The sequence below is a fragment of the Sturnus vulgaris genome, chromosome 24, assembly GCF_052056855.1.
Source record: "Sturnus vulgaris isolate bStuVul1 chromosome 24, bStuVul1.hap1, whole genome shotgun sequence".
NCBI lineage: Eukaryota > Metazoa > Chordata > Aves > Passeriformes > Sturnidae > Sturnus > Sturnus vulgaris.
In genome coordinates, this window is record NC_142266.1 from 1048588 (window position 1) to 1073854 (window position 25267).

The 25267-nt window shown below is 54.0% G+C and overlaps 1 protein-coding gene across 4 annotated transcripts in view; it reads left to right on the plus strand.

Moving 5' to 3' along the window:
- Positions 1-25074, plus strand: part of PTPRU (protein tyrosine phosphatase receptor type U) — a 55923-nt gene extending 30849 nt beyond the window's left edge. The window contains exons 13-32 of one of the 4 annotated variants that reach the window (XM_088178529.1): positions 670-706; positions 1230-1368; positions 3030-3059; positions 4010-4167; positions 6363-6553; positions 7685-7757; positions 7905-7981; positions 8714-8731; positions 9497-9533; positions 9842-9939; positions 10062-10178; positions 10738-10892; positions 12212-12347; positions 12440-12589; positions 12694-12867; positions 14864-15004; positions 16478-16603; positions 18919-19076; positions 20186-20321; positions 22566-25074. In XM_088178529.1, coding sequence (XP_088034655.1) covers positions 670-706; positions 1230-1368; positions 3030-3059; positions 4010-4167; positions 6363-6553; positions 7685-7757; positions 7905-7981; positions 8714-8731; positions 9497-9533; positions 9842-9939; positions 10062-10178; positions 10738-10892; positions 12212-12347; positions 12440-12589; positions 12694-12867; positions 14864-15004; positions 16478-16603; positions 18919-19076; positions 20186-20321; positions 22566-22628 — 2214 coding nt within the window. In that variant the 3' untranslated portion in view covers positions 22629-25074. The remainder of the gene's footprint in view (positions 1-669; positions 707-1229; positions 1369-3029; positions 3060-4009; positions 4168-6362; positions 6554-7684; positions 7758-7904; positions 7982-8713; positions 8732-9496; positions 9534-9841; positions 9940-10061; positions 10179-10737; positions 10893-12211; positions 12348-12439; positions 12590-12693; positions 12868-14863; positions 15005-16477; positions 16604-18918; positions 19077-20185; positions 20322-22565) is intronic. The other 3 variants (XM_088178530.1, XM_088178531.1, XM_014887615.2) reach the window with 3 other exon arrangements.
- The last annotated feature ends 193 nt before the right edge of the window (positions 25075-25267 follow it).

Here is a 25267-nt window from a genome sequence, read left to right on the forward strand (position 1 = left end):
CTGCCCTGGGCATATGGCATGAGCAGGTGTTGGGCTGAGGGTGGATGGAGCAGCATTGGTGCCTGGTGTCCTGAGAGACTGGAGGATTCTTGGAAAAAAAGGCAATACTGCCACAATGGTGCTTTTTATTTTGCAACAGAAGTTGAATGCATGGAAAAATGGAATATTTTAGCTGAATCCATCCCTAAATTGAAAATGTTGAAACTGTTGGAGACTTGAACTGGAACATCAGGGCAACCTTGGCAGCCAGGTGCAGAGCACCAGGATTGGGGTTTGAAACTTTGACTGATGGAAGACAACGCCATGAAGCTCTGGATGACAGCCTGGGAATGTTTTAGCTGTAGCTGGTGGCACATTGGTGACGTGGCTTGGCTGCCTCTGCTGGGTCCTCCCACACTCTTGAGCTTTGCCATCCCCTCCGTGCCAGGAGCAGTGGCTCCAGCTAAACCTGGGAATGCTGGGGACAGATCATTCAGCAACATCTCTTGGGATATGGGTCCCCAGGAGCTGTTTGGGTGCTGCAGCACAAATCACCCATGGACTCCCTCAATTTGGGGGCTTCAGCATGAGTGGACCATCCCTGTGCCCACTGAGCCTCTCTGGGACGGGAGTGGGGAGTGGAGCCACTGGGATGCTCCTCCAGCACTGATCCCCTTTTTACCTCCATAGGAAACTCGGCTGAACTGTGTCCGGATTGCTCGCAAAGGTGAGCCCTCCCTTTCCCCTGATCCCACCGAGGCTGCGGCTCCGGCCCCACGGCTGTGCCGGGTGGGGACCAGCACTGGTGGTGGTTGGGCTGCATGTGATGGGTTATTCCAGCCTCACCCCACACTCTTTGTTTCACACTCTCTTTGTCATCTACGGTTTTTCCCTTGGTTGAATTTTCCTTCTTAATGCTGTTACCTTGGTAGAGGTGGCAGGCTGGAGAGGTGGTGCTGGATGCTGAATGCAGGGATGAAGGATCTTATGTGGGGTGTGATGAAAGGTGCACAAAGGGACTCTCACCCCACTGGAACTGAGAGAGGGGCTTGACCACGGTCATAGTGTGCCACTGCAGAGCCCTGTAGCGTCTTGGTGGAATAATGTGTGTTCATGGAGAAACGAGCATCCCATGGGACGAATCCCAATGTTTTCACGTCTGATGTTGCCAATCCCCTTGGAGTGGTGTGATGGGTACTCACATCACCCTTGTCCACCCACTCCTCCTGTTTGTCCTTGTCTCCTGGCAGCTGCCTGCAAAGAGAGCAAGCGTCCCCTGGAGGTGTCCCAGCACTCGGAGGAGATGGGCCTGATCCTGGGGATCTGTGCTGGGGGGCTCATCGTGCTGATTATCCTGCTGGGAGCCATTATCGTTGCCATTCGGAAAGGGTAAGGAGACCTGGGCTGGTGGCTGGTGTTTCCTCCCTCCCTAACTGGAATTACTAGTGGGCATTCAGCTGTGCTGGGCAGGCTCCAGACGCTCCCTTGAGCTGTGTCTCCGTGTGCCTGTGCATCCCACTGCACAGAGAGCCTCCGTGCTCTGTGACACTGAGCACGGCAGGGGACATTGGGGACCGAGCAGCAAAGTCCCTTCCCCCTCTGCAGCTTTGTTCCACTGTCCCTCTCCCCCATATTTTTTGGTCTTTTGCCTCTTTTCCTACTGTTTCTTGGCTTTGTGCTGCTCTGGTGATCCTGCATGGATGGAAACACTTCTGGCTGTGCCTGAGCCCTGCCCAGTGCCAAGTCCAGCTGTCCCCATTCCGCCAGCTCTTCTCTGCCAACAGCGGCCACGGGACCCCAGGGTGTGCAGCCCTGCATCCCCAGCCCAAACTTACAAAAATCAGCTTAATCTACACTGAGATGTTGCCTCTGGACTTCTCTGTTGCTTTGGCCAGGCCAGCATGGATGTGACTGTGGCTGTCGTGGTGGGCTTGCACTGGGGGAGCTCATGGGGTGGGAGGGAAGAGGGTGAAGGCTTTTCGGGACACTCATCCCCAGGAGCGCTGGGGATGCAGCCGCTGCTTTTCACGTGGATGCAACGCCCTGGAAAAGTGGCTTCTTCCGTGCAGGGCTCGAGGCAGCACCGGGCTGGGGGGGGCTCTCAGAGCTTGGATAAAGGACAGCAATTAAACACGGGGCTTGGGAGGATGGAGCAAAGTACGTGAACAGCCAGAGGGAGAGAAAAACAGCAGGGCAGAGCCTCAGCCCCTGTAAATCTGCAAAGCTCTTTATGGCTCCGTGCACCCTGGAAGGATCCTTGCGGATTTACGCTGCTGGAAGAGCGGGGCTGTAGCATCCCTGCACACTTTGAGGTGTGGGGCTGGCTCATGGCTCCATTGGATCCTTCCCCGATGGAGCAAATGCCAGCAGAGCTGATGTGTTTTTGGGAGTGATGCTGTGGGTGGGAAGCTGTGAGTGTGACTGCTGCATTCCCATTGCCAGTGCTGCGGGACAGGAGGAGGAGGAGGAGGAGCAACTCTGCTTCAGCATCCCAGGAGGAACCTGTTGAAGGATAAACCAGAGCCACAAATTAGATCTGGTGTTCAGAGCCCTGAATTTGGGGCTGTTGAGAAGCTGGGATGAGCTTATAAATCTTCTCCAGAGTGCTTTGCCATTGCAGAAACACTGATGTGGTGGAATGGAAATGCAGCTTTGGCATATGTTTGTCTCTAGTAAATGGAGCACTGGGAATGTGGCATCTCAACCTCATCTCCCGCTTTGGGCCCCTTACCAGCAGCCTGGGGGAAATCCCTACTTTTGGGACATCTTTGTTGTTCACTCTTAAAAATGATGGAATAACCCCTTGGGCAGGGGTGCTGTGGACACCCACCACAAGTGTGGTCACGCTGAGAGCTGGTGCTTGTGCTCTCCTGCCGGGGTGCCAGCTCCTGCCCGGAGTAAATAACCTGTGGGTGCCACAGGGGAGCCTGATTCCTTTATGGTGCATTGAATTTTCTGGCAGCTGACTTGCCCTGTAACCTCCCTTCCCAATGCTGGAGAAAAGCTGCTTATGCAATTTCTGCTGTTCTCTTTGTTTGCACGCTTGCCAGGAGGAGCTACTATTCTTACTCCTATTACCCGTAAGTAATTGTCATTCTGCTTTACCCTCCTTCTGGCTGCCCCTCTCACCCTGCTGCTCCAACAAGTCCTTATCTCTGCCAAGTGCATTTTAAGGGTCTCTTTCGATCAGGGAAAATAATGCTGCTGAGCTTGTTAGAGACAGAAGGCAGCATAAAGGAGAAGGGTCAGTGACTCTGAGTGGAATTCTGGATTTTAGCAGTGCCTTGCAGTGTTCCAGACCCACCACGATGCTGACATGGGCTCAGATCTCCTGTTCATCCTTCTGGTCTAATTGCTGCTCTGGTTTTGGAGCCCGAAGCTGCCTCTCAAAAACATTCATTCAGGATTCTTTACCTAAATGACTTGAATTTAGGGTGTGAGGTTCTGTCCCAGTGAGAACTCCTGGGATTTCTCAGCATCTTCGGTAGGTGCCTAGAGAGACCCTGCATGGGGGGAAAAGCCACTGCAGTGGGTGCTGAGCACAGGTTTACTCAAGGGGGTCCAGCCCATCCCTTGGGATAGATTTGGCCCCTGACATGGCTTTAAAGTCACAGAATGGCTTGGCTTGGAAGGGACCCTAAAGCTCATCTCATTCTAACCCTTGCAATGGGCAGGGACACCTTCCACTAGACCAAGGCGTCATGCCTGGAGAAATGGGGCTGGGGAGGGCTGGGGTAGATCCACATGATGGGAGATGGCTGAAGACAGCCTTTGACTGTACAAGGAGCACTCCTGACTGTCCAAGGGCGGGGACAGGAGGGGACATTGAGGTTGAGCAGCTGGAGTTGCTGCAGCCAGTGAGGGATGCTGCCCGTGGCTGTGACTGGCTTGGGACAGCAGAGCACCAAAGCATGATGGCCACACTGCTGCAAATTATCTGTCCTAGTCCCTGGAATAATCCAGGAGCTTTGAGGGGACCTTAGAGCACCTGATGGTGAGCCCTGCTTACTTCTGCTCCTCCCTGCTGCAGGAAACCTGTGAATATGACCAAAGCCACCATAAACTACCGGCACGAGAAGACGCACATGATGAGTGCCATTGACAGGAGCTTCACGGACCAGAGCACCCTGCAGGAGGACGAGCGACTGGGGCTATCCTTCATGGACACTCATGGCTACGGAAACAGAGGTGAGGTGGCAGCCTGGCTTCCCCTGTTCTCCTTCCACAGCTGTGGGAACAGAGGTGAGGGTGGTAACCAGGCATCCCCCTGCTCCCATTCCGCAACTGTGGCAGCCAAGGTAAGGATGGGGACCCTGACATCCCCCTGCTTCCTTCCAGCCACAGTGAAGGTACCCAGTAACCTCAAAATGTCACAGAAACAGCCTTCCCAAGCTCAAGGAGTGTTTGGACAATGCCCTAAGGCACAGGGTGGGGTTGTTGGAGTGTTTGTGCAGGGCCAGGAGTTGGACTCGGTGGTTCCTGTGGGTCCCTTCCAACTCAGGATATTCTGTGATTCTATTGAAGGCTTGGTGTTACATATATTTTAGACTGATGTGTGTGGCATAGCAGGCTCTTCCCTGCCCTGTGCAAATTTCCAAGGGCATGGATTTCATCTGTGTTGGAGCTTTTGCCACCATCCAGGCTTTGCTGAAGGGGAAGCTCTTGTTGGGAGCTGGATCTCTATCTTCTCATGGAGATCTGAGCTTGTGGCTGGGCAGTTGGAGGCCATTTGTGGGTTGAGGATCTGGCTGCAGCCCCTCTGGAACTGGGTGAATCCCACCCCCTGTCTTAGGCTGAGGTTGGAAGCTTTCCTCCAGCCTTCCCCACAAAGCCTGGGCTTTGAAGGGTTAAAGAGCCCCCACGCTCACATCAGAGGGAGACTGATAAATTCACACCCACTGGAGGATGTGTCTCCATGCTGATTTAGTTGTAAAATAACGCTTTGGATGCCCCAGTTTCAGCCATATGCTAATAACATCTGTTACAGTAACTGCAAGATGCTGCCTGCACGCGGCTCTTCCGCACCGGCTGCGGGATTAATGCGCTTCCCGCCATTGTCTTATGGATCATTAAAGCCCAGAGGGCAAACTTTTCCTCCTCTTAATACATAGAGCTAGCTTAGGTGTGTTTTTTCTTTGGCTGCTGTCCTTGAAACTCCCAAAGGTTGGTGGGGCTGAGCTGGAGAGCTCCGGCTGCCTGCCATAGCTGGGAGTCTCCACTGCCTGTAAACATCCTTAATTAACGAAGGGAAATTAATGACTTGGTGACTGGTTGATGGCTGTTCCCCCCCATCCCATGCTTCAGTTTCTGTGCATTTAAAAGAAAGTCACTAATCCTCATGGAAACCAAGTGGTTCCTCAGTGGAACTGTGGCAGCACCTTGCAAATGCCAGCAATTATTTTCTCATTATTCCCAGTGGCTGATGAGCCCGTTGGTCAGATCATGGGGTATGGAGCATTCTCCTGTGTTGTCCTGTTGGTTCCCACTGCCAGAGCGCAGGGTTAGATGGGATATTGGGAAGGAATTGTTCCCTCTGAGGGTGGCGATGTCCTGGCACAGGGTGCTCAGAGAAGCTGTGGCTGCCCCTGGATCCCTGGAAGTGCCCAAGGCTGGGTTGGACAGGGCTGAGAGCACCCTGGGACAGTGGGAGGTGACCCTGCCCATGACAGGAGGTGGCTCTGGATGGGCTTTAAGGTCCCTTCCAACCTAAACCATTCCATGGCTCCCTGCCTGCCCATCTCTGGGAGTAGCACAAAGCATCAGGTTTTGTGCAAACCCAGATTTTAGGATCTGGTGTGGGAGCTTTCCCTGACAAACACAGGTGATATCTTAGCCTGGCTCTGCTGATAGTGACACAGCAAATGCACAAACCGGGTAAATACTGCCCAGACTCTCCATCTGACAGCAGCAAGCTCCATTTGTGGCAGCATGAGGAATCCAGTGCTGGTCTCTAGCAGTGAGGGAAATGAACTGTTAAGCTGTGCTGGAGACTTTGGAAAGGTGATTTTTCAACTCAGGATCTTGTGTGAATATTTGGGCATGGAGCTCTTGCTTGTCTGCATGGGAGCTCATTGTTCCAGCTGATGGGAAATGAGATTATTACTCCTTATGGCCTTGCCCACTGATTTCTAATAGATCTGCTGGAGTCCTAAAAGGCTGTACTGGGTATTTTTGGCTTTGTGGTGTAGGAAGAGCTGCAGCCAGCCTGAGGAGGTGGGAGTGGGATTGGGGGCTGGACCCCTGGTGCTCCCCATCGAGGGCCTGCAGCACCAGCATCTCCTGGGGATGCTTCCCCCACCCCTCTGTGGGTGTGAGGAGGCAATGGGGACGCAGCCCAAGGTTTTACTGCCCCGACAGCCCCTGCTTGTCCCTCCCTTGTGCAGGTGACCAGCGCAGCAGTGTGGTCAACGAGTCCAGCAGCCTCCTGGGGGGCTCCCCGCGGCGGCAGTGCGGCCGCAAGGGCTCCCCGTACCACACGGGGCAGCTGCACCCGGCTGTGCGTGTGGCCGACCTCCTGCAGCACATCAACCAGATGAAAACGGCCGAGGGCTACGGCTTCAAGCAGGAGTACGAGGTGGGGACAGCTTGTGCCAGCACCTCAGGGGGAGTGGGAGGTAGGATGGACGGGGGACACGGATAGGATCTGCGTGCAAGGAGAGGATGCTCCAGGTCTGGAGCTCTGGGCTGATATTGTCAGCACGGGGGGGTGTCCTGAGTCTGGATCCAATGGCTGACAGCTCTGGGTTATTTGTCAGCTTGGGCAGGTCCCTGAGATGAGCCAAAGCAGCCTGGCCAGCCCTGTCTGCAGTTTGTCATCCCAGCTCTCCCGCAAGGGCCTGGGCTGCTCCTTCCTTTCCCCTGGGCATCACCATGTCACCTTCTGCTCTCCAGCACACTTGGCCTGTGATAAGCATGGCTATAGCCTAAGGACAGGCAAATCCTCTGCAATCTGGCAACTCCAAGACCATGAAGACCCTGGGGAGAGGATGCTGGGGAGGGTGGTGCCAGGGGAGAGATTTCTTTCCCAAGGGTTGTTGGCAGCATCATGTCCGTCCCAGCTGGCCAGGCCAGAGCACTCGTAACAGAGCGGGTTATTTCACAAGTCTCTGCCTCAGCACAGCCAGCAGGGTCATTTCCTGACTCCTCGGTGTCCCACAGGTCTGGAGATTGAAATTTCCCAGTGAAATTACTATTTAATGCTCAGCTGTTTCAGGAAAGGAGCTCTCTCCCCCCCTTTCACACATTGGACAAACCAGGGCTTGTGATAATCATTAGTGCTCCTTGAAAAGCTGCTGTATGTTCTTGGAACTAGTCATTTGAAAGCACTCAGATATTATGGGAGGGGAGAAAACATGTAATTTCCTTCCACTTTCCCCCTCTTACGCCAATCTATGAATGTCACTGTTATTACACACAAACCTGTTCTGTGCTAGGGAGAGAAAGGAGCTGGGGAGGTTTAGAAAAAAAAACTACAACCAACCCTGGGAAAAAAACCCCAGGCAGTCTGTAATTTGCTGGAAAATGGACCGTTTTGTGGATGCAACAGGAGTATGTAGCTAGCAGAATGTGTTGTGGAGGTGGAGTTGGGGCTGCAGGAGCCAGGTGTTGAGGTGGAGGGGCCTCCCTGTCTGTCCTGCTCCCCAGGGAGCTTTTGGGGCTGCCCAAGTCCTGCCCTTGGCTCGAGATGTCCATCCTTTCCTTACAGAGTTTCTTTGAAGGCTGGGATGCTTCAAAGAAGAAAGACAAGACCAAAGGGAGACAGGATCATGTGTCCACATGTGAGTGCCTTTAGCAAAGGCTTAGACACCCCAAATAGCTTCAGAATCCCAGAATCCTGCGTTCTGCAGATTTCTGGGCCAGAGTGGTTGCCCGGAATGCCCTGGGGGGTGACCAGGCACTGATGGTTCCTTGTCCCCTTTCCCCAGATGACCGTCACCGTGTGAAGCTGCACCCACTGCTGGGTGACCCCAACTCCGACTACATCAACGCCAACTACATCGACGTAAGTGGGGACAGGGCTGGTGTCCTTGGGACTCTGGGCTGCAACAGGAGCTTCCTGTGCACCCTCAGGGTCTGTCCAGCAGCATTTGGAGGAGTTGGGACAGCCCAAGGAGGGCTGGTCAGTGCATTCCTGGAACACATAATGAAGGACTTGCCTGATTTATTCGTGTTCATCAGCAGTTTCTGCTCATTGCATCTCTTCCTGCTCTGCTCTGTCCCTTCTTTCTCATTCCCTCTCTGCTTTTCTATCCTCTTCCCTCTCACCTGCTCATGTGGCTGTGGATCTCCCTCTTTCTGGGTGGGGCATGCAGACGTTGAGAGGACCAAGGGACCATCTGGAGCTCACCCCAGAGTACCCCTCGATCCTGCTGGCTTGTGTGAATCTGGGCAAAGCCCAGCCCTGGTGTCCTCTGAGAGCAGTGCCCCCAAGAGCAATGTCCCCTGTTACCTCCAGTGTTGCTGAGACCAGAGCAGGTGCAGGAAGGCTCCAGCATCTCCTGGAGGCAGCAGCAAATCCCACTCTTCTCTCCTGCCCAGAGGGTGTTGTCTGTCAGTGGTGGCCTGATCCCAGTGCCCAAGCAGTGTCCCTCAGCCTGTCCCTGTGTCCTTTCTGCCCCGTCTCTCCATGGCCTGCTCTGCTCTGGGGCAAGTGCTCTAACCCCTTTCTGCTCTGTGCCTCACTAATGTCTCTGATCTTTTTCTCTCAAACCTGTGTCCCAACGGGATCGTTAAGATTCGGATTAACCGAGAAGTAAGTAGACTGTTCCCCCTCTCCTCCCTTCTCTGCTCCCATCTCCTGCCAGGCCTTGCCCTGGCCAGCCCTAAATACTATCAGGGAGAGGCAGGCTGGGAACATGTGTCCATAAGCCTGGGAATGGTCCAGGCAATGGGAAAGCAAGGCCTGTGTGTCACTGGGGCATGGAAAGCAAGGCCTGTGTGCTCAGAGGAGGGGTTGAATTTGACCCACAAAAATTCCCTGTGGAAAGACCCGCGGGGAATGGAGAAGCCACTGTCATCTCCGTGAGTGTGGAGTGGTTTAACTCTGCAGGACCCATGGCCAGGCTGTGGGACACTGTGTTTGCAGTCCCTCTGGCAGTAGCCTGGCCGGAATGTGCTCTTTGGCATGTCCTTGTTAAGGGTTGGGCAGCTGGGATGGAGAGTGGGGCTGTCTCACACCAGGTGGCTGCTGTGAATTGGGGGGGCTCACTAATGGGGCTCTCCTGACAGCGGTGTGGTGGCAGCAGGAGCTGGAGTGCATCCTTCAAGGTGCTGATAAAGGATTTTGGTGCAGATCAGGGGTGCAGGTTGGACATTACATGAGCCTCTTGTGGGATGTAGGAGATGCACCCTCCCACGACAGGTGTACTGAGTGTGGGATGGCTGCTGAACCTCCTCCTCCAGTGGATTTGCAAGACCTGGCCCAGTGGCTGTGGGGAATTTCCAGCAGTTGAGTGACTGGCAAATGTCTAAGGGTCTATGCCCCAGTTTGGGACTGATGTCTCTGATTCCCTTGCAGGGCTACCACAGGTCCAACCACTTCATAGCCACACAAGGTGAGTCATCCCCTGCCCTCTCAGCCCGTGGTTCCTCAGCTCTTGATGTAGCAGCCAGGTTTTGTTCCTGGTGGGATTAAACCTTGCAGGAGCAGGAAAGGAAGGGAGTGGGCCAATATGGAGCAACTCCCAGCCCTCCTGCCTCCCCTTGGCACTGCAGAGCCCTGGGGAAAAGAGCTCTGCAGTGCCTTGGAGCTGTCGGTGCCTCAGAGGCAGGAGCAGGGGCATGGTGGCATCAGGACACTGCAAGGGCTGGGTTCTGCTGGTGGTGCCCGTCCATCTCTGGGGTCTTTTGCTGTGTCCCACAGGGCCCAAGCAGGAGATGGTGTACGACTTCTGGCGCATGGTGTGGCAGGAGCACTGTTCCAGCATTGTAATGATCACCAAGCTGGTGGAGGTGGGCCGGGTAAGGATCCCATCCCATCTCCATTATCCCATCCCATCCCCATTATCCCATCCCTCCAGGCTCCAGCTCTGCTGGAAGCCACCTCCACAGAGCCAAAGCCCCATCCTGTGCTCTCTTTGCAGGTGAAATGCTCCAAGTACTGGCCAGATGACTCTGAGATGTACGGGGACATCAAGATCACACTGGTGGAGTCAGAGACATTGGCTGAGTACGCTGTGCGCACCTTCGCCCTCGAGAGGGTACGGCCCTGCCTCGGGGAGAGACCCCCCTCGGGCACATCCCACTCTCCACAGCTTGGCATTTACGAGTATCCCGTTTATTTAACCCAATATGGGGTCACCAGTCGCTGCTTCCTTTGCCTTTTCCCTGGCTCTGCACCCTGTGCCAGGCGAGCAGCTCCGTCCCACCTTTGTTTGGACAGTGAGTGAGTGTTTAATTTTCGTGTGAGTGTGGTGGGGGTGAAGGATGTATTCCTCTCCTCTGGGCTGGAGGTGATGTAGCCATCACTCTGCAGCGTGGTAACTGGAGATGGAGCCAGTGCAATTTACCCCTTAATCTGCAGGAATGTCAAATTATGGTCTGGCTATAGGGCAGGGAGACCTGAAGCTGCTGCCACCTCCTCCTTTTTCTCCTTGGTGCTTTTTAACCCTCTTGCAGCCAAGAAGAGAAAGCTGTGGGGCTGCCCAAACATGTGACTGCTGTGTAGTCTATCTGCCTGGATGCTGAGCTGGCAAAATCATGGATTCCTGAGAAAATCAGGTGTTTGAGTGACCTTGCCCTCTTACCCTTCCCTTGCAGCGGGGTTACTCAGCCCGGCACGAGGTGAAGCAGTTCCACTTCATGTCGTGGCCCGAGCACGGTGTCCCCTACCACGCCACAGGGCTGCTGGCCTTCATCCGCAGGGTGAAGGCGTCCACGCCGCCCGACGCCGGCCCCGTCGTCATCCACTGCAGGTGCGGGCAGGGCACGGGGGGCGGGGGCTGGAGGGAGCCCTAAAGCTCATCCCCTGCCACGGGCAGGGACACCTTCCATCAGTCCACATTCCTCCAAGCCCTGTCCAAGCTGGCCTTGATGTCCCTCTGCGATGGCATCTGCCTGGGAAATGTCACCACTGGGCTGGTGGCAGCAGGGATGGGGGGCTGGGGCTGGTCCAGGGGGACAAACAGGGAGCTGCACTGTTTTGGGGCTGCCCCAGCCTAGTACTGGTGACACAGCTCTGTCCCAGTGGGCAAGAGTGAAACGGCAATGGGCGGCTTGACCACTGCTGTTGGTCAGGACGTGGGGTCTGGCTGAAGGGAGAGGCAGGGGGCAGCAGGACAGCCCTGTTCCCAGGGTTACCCACAGGGCTGTCCCTGCAGGGCTCAGCCACCGGGACGCTGGAGCTGGGAGGACATGAGTGACACATCTGAGCAGCTTTGGTGGCTCCCTGTGCCCTGAGCAGGCATTCCCACATGATGGGCTAATGGCTCTTCTTCCACTGGGCAGACCAGGAGGAGCTGATAAGTGCGAGGGATTTTTTTTATTTTTTATTTGATTTCTCCCTGTCAACTGCCTCATCAGCATTCATTCACCAGCCAGTGTGATTAGTGCCCATAGCCTGTAATCACTGATAATCACGATGAGTGATTCATCAGCCCAAGAAATTAGTATTTCCCTGGAAAAGACTCTGTAGGAAAGGAGCAGGGGGTGGTTCTGTTCCTGATACATCATGGGAGGGGTCAGGGCACAGTAGGTCTTTGACTGTGACTCCAGCCATACCTGGGCCTGGGATGTCACCACTGCTGGGCTGGCTCTGGGCATCCTGCTGGGCTCAGCCTTACCCCGAGGGTCTTCCCTGAAATATTCAGACCTGCTCATGCCAGGGGAACCTCCCTGCTCTTCCAGGGCTCAGAGCTGAGCCCTCCTTGGTGCTTTTGGGCTGGGATCCCAGAGGACTGTTGGCACTTGGATGGTTTAATTGTTGGTTTTGTTGCAAAAACCATGTATTCTACTGTCTTAAATTAAAAATGAACTTTAGACATGGCTGCCCACCCACAGCCTGACCATCACACACCCTTGGGGCTGCAGCAAGCGTGCTTGGGCAGGTTTAAGGCTAAACCAGGCTCTGGAGGTGTGTGAGGTCCTGGCAGCCCTGTGGGGTTGCCTGGTATAGGGTCTGTGTGTTGAGCTCTCGCCCACAGAGACCTTGCTCAGTGCCCAGCAGCCTTTTCGGCTGTGTGTGGATGCCAGCACAGACTGCGATTGTGTTTGCTGTTTCCCCCTCCATCCCCAGTGCTGGCACGGGGAGGACTGGTTGTTACATTGTCCTGGATGTGATGTTGGACATGGCTGAGTGTGAGGGCGTCGTGGACATCTACAACTGTGTGAAGACTCTCTGCTCACGGAGGATCAACATGATACAGACAGAGGTGAGTGCGTGTCGGGGACAGCTGGAGACACGTGGGGCTGCTGTCACCAGCTGGCTCTGGAGGCTCAGCCCTGTGCCCTGTCCTCCCAAAAGGAGCAGTACATCTTCATCCATGATGCCATCCTGGAGGCCTGTCTGTGTGGGGAGACCAGCATCCCTGCCAGCGAGTTCAAGCCCACCTACAAGGAGATGGTGAGGATAGAGCCGCAGAGCAACTCCTCACAGCTGCGGGAGGAGTTCCAGGTGAGCGTCCCAAAACCTTTGCGACTCCCCCTTGTCCTCATCCTCCCTTTGCCCACCACTGGTGGGACTAGGCAGGGCTTTGAGGGGGATGTGTGTACCCGCAGACCCTGAACTCGGTGACCCCACACCTGGATGTGGAGGAGTGCAGCATCGCGCTCCTGCCCCGCAACCGGGAGCGCAACCGCAGCATGGACGTCCTGCCGCCCGACCGATGCCTTCCCTTCCTCATCTCCGTGGATGGAGACAGCAACAACTACATCAACGCGGCCTTAACGGATGTCAGTGTTCCCTGGGGAGGGAAGGGGCTGCTTCCCGTGGGCTCAGGCAACTTTTCACGCCAAAACTTCACTCAGTTTGGATTTATGGCCTCGTTTTGCACAAGGGCAGGAAGGCTCATGACAGCTGTGTGCAGGGGAGGGAAGGGTTGGGACTGGTGTAACGAGTCTTGCACCCCTTCTTTTGTGCAGTAGCACCCTGCAAGAGCTTTCCTTCTGCTCCCATGAGCCAGGCACTGAGGGCCTTCAGAATTTTGCAGTGACAGTGAAGCAAGAGAGGGAGAGGAAGCTCTTGGGGGGGTTGGTGGCATTAAGCCCCCCATGTGTTGCCAGTCTCCCCGTAATCGTCCTGCCCCTCCTTCTGGTGCAACTTAGGGGGCTCTGAACTGCTCCCAGAGCCATCATGCATCCCCCTGGTGCAGTCAGAAAGGACCCTGTGGTGACGAAGCTCTCACCTAGTGGCTGATGATCACAAAGCAGAGCAGAGGGTGCTGCAGGATCCAAGCTCACACTGAGGGATGGGGTCATTCATCACCAGCCTCACTTCCCTTTTCTTGAAATGCTTTGCATGGGCAGCGTGGAGCCCCCATATCTAAGGCATCTTTCTCGGACCCTCCTGGTCACAGCTGAGTGCTGGCACCAGGCTGAGCATTATGTTTTCCATGCTGTGGATGATTTATCCTGCTGGATCTCCGTGCAGATCGCATATCCCTGATTCCTGCTCCCACAGCAAAAGCAGTTTGTAAGGCAGAGTGGGCTGCTAGTGGTGGGGAGTGGCTCTTGTAGTGCTGCAGTGGGATGTGAATTTTGTTTCCAGCTTGCTTGCTGTTTGCATATCCATTTTATCTTTATGCATCACTGAGCCTCCCTTAATCTCTGCTAAAGGGTCAGTGAATGAAATATTTTTTATAGACAGACAAAGCCCTTTGGATGAAATTCTTGCTGAAGGGATAAAACCTAATTTCCCTCTTTGGGTTAAAAAAAAATTGAAAAGTCTCATTCTCTTTAAGTGCCAAAGTGGTTTGCTCAGTCAGTCTGTCCATCTGTCAGATCAGCTTGGCCTGTGCCACCTGTCAGTGATGCTGGTGCCAGTGGATCTGTGCCCTGTCCACACCCTGTGGTCACTAACACCTGTGCCAAAGAGGAGGGTGCCAAGGCAAGCCTGGGTAGCACCTGGTTCGCCCTGCTGCTCTCATGCCCCTCCTTGAGGGTGGAAAGCTCTCGCTGAGTGCTGGGGTCTCACTGCTGTCCATGGACAGGGCTAGGGGAATGGTTCAATAAAGGCATTTCTGTGAGCTCAATCAGGAGATTCTGCAGCAGGCAGAGGACCCCCCATTAGCAGAGAGCTGTGCTGACTCCGTGTCTGAAGAGGCTTGAGCCAAACTGTGTTAATTTAAGTGTGCCTGATGCAGTGTTGAGCTCAGCTGTCCCTTGGCAAACCAGCAGCAGGATGACCAAGGGGATGAATCTTGTTCAAAGCACAAACCAGAGCAATTTTCTTCCCTCCCACTTCCTTCTTGTAGTTTCTAGGATCTTTTTTGGGGGGTTTTCTTTCCTCCTCACAAAAAAAATTGAGCCCAGGTCAGTGGTTGTCTCTGCTGCTCTTGGTGCCTGGTGGGGTACTGTGGGTGGGGGTGGTGCCGTGGATGATACTTCCAGTCAGAACCAGGGTGCCAAGCTGGGGTCTGGGGTCTTCTGGAAGCCACGGCTTCTGCTTGTTCTTGGCTCAAAGGTGACATCTTTTCCCTAATTATGTATGCAAAATACACTTTCCTGTGAGAGCAAAATGTAGGTGTTTTCATCCTGACCAGGGGCAGGGATCACTTGGATCTCCCCATTACCAGGGCATGGAGGGACTAAGGCTGTGCCAGGGAGACCAGGCACAGAGAAGAGGGTTTTGGTCCCACTCATCTGGTTGCACTGATTCTTTGGGGTGTGACAACAGTGGCTCCAGTGTCACCACCATGTCCTTACTGGTGTTTGTCTTCCCTCTCGGCAGAGCTACACCAAGAGCGCTGCCTTCATCGTCACCCTGCACCCGCTGCAGAACACCACCACCGACTTCTGGCGGCTGGTGTACGACTATGGCTGCACCTCCATCGTCATGCTCAACCAGCTCAACCAGTCCAACTCTGCCTGGGTGAGTGCTGCTGCCCCAGGGACTGCGCCAGCCCCCCGGGTGGCTTTGTCCTGCTCTGTTCCCATCGTCCTGTCAGCACTGCAGCCCCTTGCCTTGTTCACTCAGCAATTTCTCCTCTGCAAGGGGCCATGAGACCATGTGCAGCACTCAGGATTTGTCCCCTGTAAGCACAGGGCTGGCCAGTTGGAGCCAAAGAGGTGTTGAGCAGCGGCCCAACATGGGTGCTGGGTGCATGGCATTGGTGTTGCACTTCCGTTGGTATTGTGTTGGCATTGGTGTAACACTGGTGTTGTGTTGGAGTTGAGTTAGTGTTGCACTGGTGTTGGCTTTGAGTTGGCCTTGGTTTTAAATTGCCGTTGACATTCTGTTGGCATTCCATTGGTGTTGACATTGCTCCAACAGGTCCATGTCCCCTGAGCTGGAGGCAGCTCTGCAGGTGGGGTCTCACCTGAGCAGGGCAGAGGGACAGAATCTCTTCCCTTCCCTCTGCCATTTTTTCTCATTACTCAGCCCTGCCTCTCTCTCTTCAGTGTCTGTTCTTCAGGGGTGTCTGGTTTACAGTATTTAGCTGGATCCTAAATGTTTACTAATGTAAGACCAACAGGTAATAAATCAACCTTTCCAGCAGGCAGATCTGAAAGGTGACTTTGAGGGTACAGCCCTCACTTGAACTATGCCTTGCCAAGGGAAGTTTTAATATCCAAATGATAGTTCTGAGTCTGGAAGGCTCAGAGATCTTGGAGATTTATAGCCCCTATTAATAACCAATTATTCCTGAGACATGTTTGCCATGCAGTTGGTCCCAGGCTGTGGCTGACCTGTGTTGCTAAATGCCCTGTGAAAGTGTGGTGACAAACATCATATATTTTGTGTTGGTGCTGGTTTCCCAGCTGTCACACTGTGAAAACAATCTCACCCATGCTCCAGGGACCGAGCCATCCGTCAGTGCCATGACGGACACAGGGAGGGGGGAGTTGCTCCTCAGAGATGCAGCCTGGGATTGCTTTGGCTTGGTGGGATGTCCTGGCCGTGGAACGAGGAGCACTCACATCCCACATTGCTGTCACTGCTGGTGGCAGAGTGGCTCCGAAAGCCAACAGGGCTTGAGAGCCAACTGGGAGCAGCCCAGGACCAGGTCTGTGCTGGAGCTGGGGCACAGCCCGTCCTGCAGTCTCCTGGATCAGCAGTGTCCGTTCCAGACAGTGTCAGCTGTTGTATCCATGCTGTGCGAGGGGGCTGTGTGGGTGCTGGGGGTGGACCTGACCTTTCATCTCAAATCCCCCAATAAGCTGGGAGATCCTCCAGCCATTGATGTGCTGAGTGAGAAACAGCATTGTGGTCCAGCACCCCTCTCTGGGGCCCCCGGGATCCAGCACCAGCTGCTCCCTACACAGGCGTTCCCTGGTGCCTGGTGCCCTTCCCTGCATCCCAGCCTGCATTCCCAGTCACGGTGAGCTGTGCTTCTCTCCCTAGCCCTGCCTGCAGTACTGGCCTGAGCCAGGGCTCCAGCAGTATGGCCCCATGGAGGTGGAATACATTTCAGGAGTGGCAGATGAGGACATCGTGTCCCGGCTCTTCCGAGTCCAGAACCTCACACGGGTGAGCTGCTTTATTCGAATTACAGAATCCCAGGATGGTTGGGGTTGGAAGGGAACTTCAAAACCATGTTGTTCCTACCATGGGCAAGGACACCCTCCACTATCCCAGGTTCCTCCAAGCCCCGTCCAACCTGGCCTTGGACAGTTCCAGGGATCCAGGGGCAGCCACAGCTGCTCTGGGCAACCTGTGCCAGGGATTGACAACTCTTTTGGTGCAGAAATTTTCCCATAGTACTCCATCTAAACTTCCCATGATGCAGCTTGAGGCTGTTTTCTCTTTCTTAATCACTTGTTACCTAGAAGAAGAGACTGTCCCCACCTGGCTTCAACATTTCAGGGAGTTGTAGAGAGCAGTAGGATCCTTCCTGACTGCTGGGGTCTCCAGCCTAACTCAGCTCCTGCAGAGGATGCAGCCCCAGCTTTCCTTCTGCCAGAGAAGAACTTGTTGCCATTGCTCCATCAAACCTTTCTGGAGTTCTCAGCTCCTTAAGGGTGTTAGAAAACTGCAAGAAGACCTTTTTCCTCCTGCCTGAAGGTCCCATCTCTGCCCTGCCACACACCTAGCACAGGATGGACACTCCCCACGTGGGCACAGCAGCTCCCCTGGCACCAGCAGAGCCCTTTCCGTGCTGTGGATGAGAAGATCCACACAGATTTTCACCCTTTGTCAGTGTTGCATGGCTGGTTAAGCTTGCCTTAAGGAAGAGAAATGCAGGGCAACAGGGAAGGGGTGTAGTGATGCAGAGCTGTACATGGAAAGGAGAAGCCGATTTACCTTCAAATGCCAGCTGGGACAAGGTGGCATCCCTGAGGTCTTTAAACTCCTGATGGTTGCCAAGAGGCTGAGGCCAGTGCCCCAGTGAAGGTCACTGGGCAGATGGGAATTAGGGAGCTTGGAAGGGAATGTGTGGCTTGGCTGACAGCCTGCTGGGAAGGTGCTTCAGCGGGGTGGCTGGGGCCAGAAGAGATAAATCCTGATTATCTGAACTCTTAACACAAAGAGGGTTTTGGTTCACGCTCCCCAAGAGAGCATCTGGCATTTCCTGGGTGTCAGCACAAAATCCTACACCAAATATGCTCAGCTCTCAGGTGGTAGAATATACTCTGGGCTAAATTAAAATGCAGTGTGATGGAAATCTCTGGATCGACCAGGAGATTCCTCCAGGGAGCAGATGGCTGGAGCAGGGCTGGAAAATGCATGGAGCCACTTTGTGCCAAGCCTTGCTGGAATGGAGATGGGCATTGGGGGTGTCACAAGTGCTCCAGTTCTTTCACCTTACTTCAAACCTGATCCCAAAATTTTCCTTCCCAGGCTGTCAAAGGCGTTTTCTTCTGTTTTAACTCATTTACTATTTTTTAAATTCATTAACTATTTGTTTCCTCTTCCTCCTCTGCCTTCCTGGCTTCCAGCTGGAAGCAAAAACTGGAGCCTAGGGTGGTCCGTCCATCACAGGCACATCACCAGCTCACATCAGAGATCCCAGAACCAGAAAGGTTCAGGAAAGCCCCTGTTTGAAATGTGGAGGTTGGAGTGGGTACAAGTGCCCCAGCTCCCAGTCCCCAGGAATACCTGTTCCCCTACAGGAACACCTGGTCCTGTTGGGTGGAGAAAGTCTGGTGCTCATCCCACTCAGCAGGCACCTGAAACTGGGTAGATAGAGCCCTCCAGAGCTGAGTGCCCCCCATCTGGGCCTAACCCACTCTTTCTCCTCCTCGTGCTCCCCACACATGAGCTGCAAGCCCCAGGTTGTGTCTGGAGGAGGTGACCGTGGTCTCATTCCATCCCATACTCGGGATGGCTCCAAGTGCTCCTGAGCAGGAGCCCCACATCTGCCCAGCTAAAGCCTGCTGAGCTCCATGGATGTAATCCTCTTTCTGGATCCAGCTAACCAGATTAGGTTTCCAAACTAACCAGATTACCAGGTATTAAGCTCCCGCCTCCATGGCAGCCTCTCAGCAGCCTCCTGGTTTACAGCGAGTGCAACACAACCACATCCCATGGATCTTTGGCATGCACAGGAAAGGTTGTGATGGAGAAACCTCGGGGAGGCTCAGGAGCCTGGGAACAGGTTTTGAGGGATACAGAGACAGCCCAAGATGTGCGAGGTCGGATAAACCATGGCAGTGGAGTTCTCCTGGGTGGGATGAGTGTGAGATGGAGGCCAGAGCTGAACTATCCATGTTAAAGCAGCAGGAAAGGTTTCCCTCTCTGCCTCTATTGTCCATGCATGGACCTCTCCTGCTCTCCATCAAACCTCCAGTGGAAGGAAATGAGGGCAGTCCATGGGTTCCAGCTGATACGTTTTGCTTTTCCAGTTGCAGGAGGGGCACCTGATGGTCCGGCATTTCCAGTACCTGCGCTGGTCAGCCTATCGAGACACCCCAGACTCGAAGAAGTCCTTCCTGCACCTCCTGGCCCAGGTGGAGAGGTGGCAGAAGGAAAGTGGTGATGGCAGGACTGTGGTGCACTGCTTGTGAGTGTCAGCTGGGGAGGAGAAAGCTCTGCTGGGGGAGAGATGCCTCCCGATTCCGTGTCCACAGCTCTGCCTGGAGATCCTCCACAAAGCCCTCAGTGGGGTGACTTTGTCCCCAGATGGGGCTGCCTCTGCCGCAACATGAGTTTTGGGTGAGGCATCCTGTGACACCTCCTCTATGAGATGGATGCTCAGCAGGGGTGACACCCGCCTGCCCTTTGTGCTCGTCCCCCACCCTTGGCAGAGGTCCCAGCCCTGTCCCCACATCCTGTGTGTGTGACAGGCTCCGAAGGGACATGGCAAGAACTGTTTCATTCCCACCACTTGCTGCTCATTGTGGGGACAGAGAATCGTGGAGTGATTTAGCTGGGAAGGGACCTGAAAGCTCATCTTGTTCTGGAGGGACACCTCAGGTTGCTCCGAGTCCTGTCCAGCCTGGAGATGGTCTCCATCCCTGTCCTCCCAGTGGGATTGGCTCACAAACACTGTGTGCTCCTCTCGGAGGGGACCCAGCACGTTCACAGATGGGGAGAGACAGCAGGCGAGCCTTTAATCAGAAACTAATTACAGCCTTGTCCATCTTCGTTAGCTGAAGGATAATTTGAGAACATGCTTTATAAAGCTCTGGCATCGTGTTCTCCCTTCTTCTCCCTGTTCCCTTCGCTGTCAGACTTCAGGTGTTGTGGGAACAGGGGTTCAGCCCAGGATTTGGGGAGGTTCCCAGTGCCCCGTGTGGATCATGGGGTGGTTCCTGCAGGCAGCAGCACCACCATGTCACCAGCCCAGGGTGACCCTGTGCAGGGCAGGGGGGACATGGCAGCTTCCCCAAGGTCACAAGGAGTTGAGGGCAGGGCTGGGAGCTGAGCCCAAATGTCCAAGATCCGGCCTTGGTGATCCAAAAAGGTGTTTTCATGCTTGTGAGGGTTGGAGGGCAGGATCATTGTCCTGCCACCCCATGGAGCAGGTTCAGGTTACCTGGTACAGGTACAAACCCCTGCTCTGGGACAACCCTTGGGATGCAGGGTCAGATAGAGAAATGGAGACTTGGAGGGAACAGGAATGTGCTCTGATGCCACCTTCTCACCCCTGACATGTGTTTGTCCCACCAGGAATGGAGGTGGCCGGAGTGGCACCTTCTGTGCCTCCACCATGATCCTGGAGATGATCAAGTGTCACAACATGGCAGATGTTTTCTTTGCTGCCAAGACCCTCCGCAACTACAAACCAAATATGGTGGAGACCTTGGTAAGCACCAGACCCTCCCTGTCCCCCCTGGCTGCCAGTCTTGGCATGGAGGAGAGGTGCTGGGGATGCCCGCCTCCCAAAACACCACCTTTTCCACCTCAGATCCTGATGAGCATCATGGGCATCCTCACACCAGCACTGTGCTGGGATGGGCTGGGAAGTGAGGCAGCTCCTCAAAGCAGCCTTGGGCTTGTTTTCCTCCTGCTGTGCCAGCACAGCCTCAGAGTCAGTGCTGGGACTGTTGGAAATCCTCCCCAGGAGTTGTAAGGCAGAGTCACATTTACCCACAGGATGCAACTGCTGTTCTTTGGAAGGTTTGTGCTGTTGGGAGCAGTGCTGGTGTGGAGTCAGGTAAATTCCTGTCAGAAATACAAAAGGGAATGAGCCCTTGGAGTGAAATGAATGGGTGGACAAGCTGCTGGGAGCAGCAATGGAGTGATGTGTCCTGAGGAGGAGGCTGGAGCTGCAGCAGGTCAGGGCAAAAAGCCCCTGGCCTAATTCAGGCCCCCGATGATGGGGGAGGGAGCAGGCGCATGTCTGTCCCTGTGGTGGAGGGATCCAGGTGCCTCACAATGGTTTAAAAGCAAGTCAGCTGGAAATGTTTACCCCGTTTGGATTATAAAATCCCTAAATTGCAAAATGAAATGGTTTTGAGGAGAGGATGTGATTTACATTAGGAATTAAAAGCGGAGGAGAAGGTGAGGGAGGGGAGAGAGGAGCCAGGGGGAGGGATGCAGATTATGGAAAGATGATGTGACAAGCATGAAGCCACCAGACCCATTGGGCTAAATTGCTAGGGTATTAAAAAAGGCAACATTTCCCATCAGGACACAAGCCTCCTCCCGCCTCAAATGAACCTGAACTGGCTATTCTGGGAATCTCAATCTCCCAGAGTCACTGGGAGGCCAGATCTGTGCCTGGTGTAAGGAGCTCAGCCCAGCAGAGAGCACTTCCTGCTGCCTGCACCTCTTCCCCCTTGGTTTGTCCTGGGGGTTATTTTTATGTAATGATAAATGGAAACAATCCCTTTCCTTAATCCAAAAAGCATTATGTGCTTTTAATCTGGGCTGCCGCAGCCTCCTCACTTTGAAGTCCTTCTCCCCCTCTGCCTGCTCCCACCTGGGATCCCGTGGCCACCCACCCATGTGGGATAACAGGATTTTCGTGCTGGTGCTCAGGCTCCAGTCCCCTTCCTGTGGCCAGGATCTGGGGAGATGAGCTCTCCTCTCTCCCTCCCTGCTGTCACACCCAGAGCGATCCCACCTGATGTCCCAGCACCTGTAGTAGCTCCAAAATCCTGATTTGTTTGGGGCTTTCCCCCTGCTCTGGCTGGTTTTGCTCACTGGAGCAACATCCCCTGGGATGGGCACTGCCACGGTCAGAGCTCTCCCAAGGTTTTTGTGCTGTGAGGTGTACGAGGGCGAGAGAGCACGGGAACAACTCATGGAAAGGAGGACAGGGATGGATGAGTCTGCCCTCACAAGCCTTAGTTCAGGGACTTTTGTTATAAAAACAGGAGTCATCCACTCTGGGTTTTCCCTTTGTGCAGCTGAGGGAGAGGGGAAGAGAAGGGTGGGAGGATGCTGACATCATCCCTGGGTGTCTCAGGAAAAGATGAGAGAGAGAGCCTGGTCCTGCTGGGCAAGAGGATTTGTGATAAAGCAATGTCCTGGCAGCCAGGGCAGGGCATCTCCATCCACCCCAACTATGGATATTTGCCTGGGTGCTCTCCCCTTTTCCAGCCTCTGCCGAACTCAGAGACAAAAACTCCTCGATTTCCTGCCTAAGGTTTTATTGTGGACACCTCTGACCTCAGACTCCATCATTCCCACATCTCTGCACCATTTGATTGACACATGCCAGTCACTGAGGTGATGAGGTTGCTGAGCCCCCAGTGTTGGTTGTACCTGGGGTGGTGAATAAAGGTATTTTCACAGTAAGGGGATGTTGCAGTCCTAGTCCCTCCCTCGGGGCAGGTGAAGGTGCTGTATGTCCCCAAAATGCTGGATTTCAGTGCATGTGAAGCCGTTGGATCTGGGGCACCATGCCCCTGCCCCAGCAGTGGGTGTTGTTTGCCGGGAGTGGAGTTTTTCCTGGCTGTGGCCTCAGCAGAACTGTCAGGGACCCCGACATGCTGACTGGTGTTTCCTTAGGGCTGTTGACTTGTGTTTTTCCTCAGATAGGGATAGCTTTGGGAAATAGCTCCCTCAGGATTGTAACACCCTCTCTTCTCTCTCCAAACAGGAGCAGTACCATTTCTGCTACGACATAGCACTGGAATACCTGGAGTCCCTGGAGACCAGATAGCACCTGGCCACGAGAGGGGCAGCAAGGGCTCGTGCAGGGGCCGTGCCAGCCGTGCTTCCCAGCTGGACATTGTGTCCCTGCTTGTGGGGGGGGAGGGAGACAGCAAAGGACCCACCAGGAAACTCTTTGGATCCAGAAAACGAAAGGACACGGAGATGTGTTGGTCACTCTCCATCCTCCCTGCCCTGGGTGTGTTCGAGTGGGTGCTTCCCACAACTCATCCCGTTCCTTGGAATCACAGCCTGGGGTTGGTGTGTGTGGGATGCAGCCCTGCTGTGCTGGTGGGTCTCTGAAGCTGCTGGAGAGGAGGCCAGGGAGGGGAGGAAGAGGAGGCCAGAAGGAGCTGAGGCTGTTTCCCAGCAGAGAAGGATGGGTACTGGGAGATGTTGCTCTTTAGTGTGTGCAATTGAAGCTGTTCCTCGAGGAGCCTGGAGGCTGCTGGAGGTTTTCTCTTGCTGGGACTTGCTCTGAACTGGAGCAAAGACCCCCAGGAGCTCTTGAGTTCTTCCCATTGGCACCATGAGTTTAATCCTGTTCTAGTTCTGTGAGTTCTGAGCCTTTGTGTATCCAGCCCTGGGCAGACAGGGATGAGGGATGGGAGGGGTGGAGGGCACCGGCCATGCCATGTCCCTCTGCAGGGACTGACCTGCACCCTCCTGGTGCTTTTGCAAAGCTTTTGAGGGAGTGGTTCTGCAGCATCTCCACACATTCCTCTCCATCTGTAGCAATGAATTCCTGCTATTGTCCCACAGGCACTGACCCATGGGTCTGTTTTTAACCCTTCCCTTGTGTGTCACTGCGTTTGAAGCAAAATCCTCAAAATTTGGGTCCATCTCAAATGCTTCCTGGATGCCACTCCCAGGCAGTTGCCCGTTGATGCTCTTGGCTTTTCTTGGGCCTGGTGGGGTGGGAGGATCGATTTTGGGGTGGTGTTGGCTTGGTCTGAGCTATTCCAAAGCCATGGCCCTGCATTGGTGCTGGACAGGGGAAGGTCCCCATACTCCTGTGCCACCAGGGCTGGTGGCTGAAGGTACCTGATGCTTTTTAGCTCCATCCTGCTGCAGGTGGGTGTGAAATGGCACTTCTTCCATCTGATGTTGTGGTAATTACAGGGATTCTGCTCTCAGCCTGGTTGCAATAAAATAAACAGCCTTGAAAGGTGCAGCCAGAGGCATCCAGGTCTGGGGTCTGCCCGGGGAACTGAAGGGAGGTTGGTTCTGTCCTGAAGCCAGGCAGAACCCTTCACCACCACTTCTTGGGAGGATGGAGCAGAGCACATGAGAAACTCCTCCGGATGCTGAAGGCTTCATGTGGGCAACCCTGTCCTTCATCCATCTGTCATCCTTCCCTCCCCATCCTCCAGCCCCACCTCCCCAGGGCAGGGGCAACTTCCCCACCCTGCCTGCTTGGGGCTGGCAATCCCTTTGCCCAGGGAATTCTCCCCAGGGAATCATGAAGACTGCACCGCTGTGTGCTGGAGGAGCAAACCCAGATGTTTCCATTCACTTTCCAAGGGTGAAGGAGAGCAGGAAGAGCCATCCCTGCCCTCTCTCCCCTTGGGCAACGTGCCACCACTTTGGTGATGGGGATTTCAGCACCATCCCAAACCCTTGGCTCTCCCACCTCCTCCCTGAGGAATTCACAGCCTGACAATAACTTATTCCAAGGGCTATATGACATCATTTCTTCCTGCTTTCCATCCCTGCTGTCTTACCTGCCGTGTGCCCATTCTGTCTTGTCAGCAAAAGGTCTTTTTTACCCCCAAATGGTCCAGTAACACCAGTACCTGACTACACCAGTACTCACACCGGGATAAATTAGTGTCCTTTTCCCAGTCCCCATCTCTCCATAGCCCTGTCTGTGCTGTCCTAGGGAAGGTGCTGCATGCTGGGTGCAGAAATTGTTTGGTTTTGTATGAAAACGGCTGAGCTGAGCCTCTGAAATCCCTGGAAATGGGATGGTTTGGGGGCTGTCCAGCCCTGGGAGCTGGAGGGATGCTGCTGCCTGGGCCACCCACATCCTCCCTGCGGTGCAGAGGGAGGGAGTGTCCCACAGAGCTCTGCAGGTAAAGTATTGCCAGAAAGAGGAAAAGGAGGAGAGTTAAAATACCAGTTAGTCCTACAGAGACTGGATGAGTTGTATATATGTTTTAAAGTCAAGATTTTTTCCTTTTTATTTTATTTTGATACCTCCTTGCTGGATGTCTCTGGGTTTTTAGGGCATCTATGGCGAAGGGCAGATTTTGAAATCCAAGTGCTATAAAACCCAACCCATCTCCAGCTTCTACTGAGATGTTCCCCTGACATGAGGCAAGGACATCCTGTACATAGAAATATATATATAGAAATCTATATATAAAAATATAAATACTGTTCTTAAGATGGATAATGTTTATTGGTATTACAGATTGGAGTGGTGGTTTTTTTTTTTTTTTTTTTTTTTTTTTTTTTTTTTTTTTTTTTTTTTAATAAAAACAAAACAAAAAAAAAAGGAAAAATTGAAACCCAAAAACCCACCAAATTGGAACAATTTTGTCTATATGCAGTCAAAGTGATCCTAAAAGCTGGCAGCATCCCAGAGCTGGTGCCAGAGGGACCTGGGACCATGAGGCAGTTCCACCATGGAGGAAGATGGAGCAG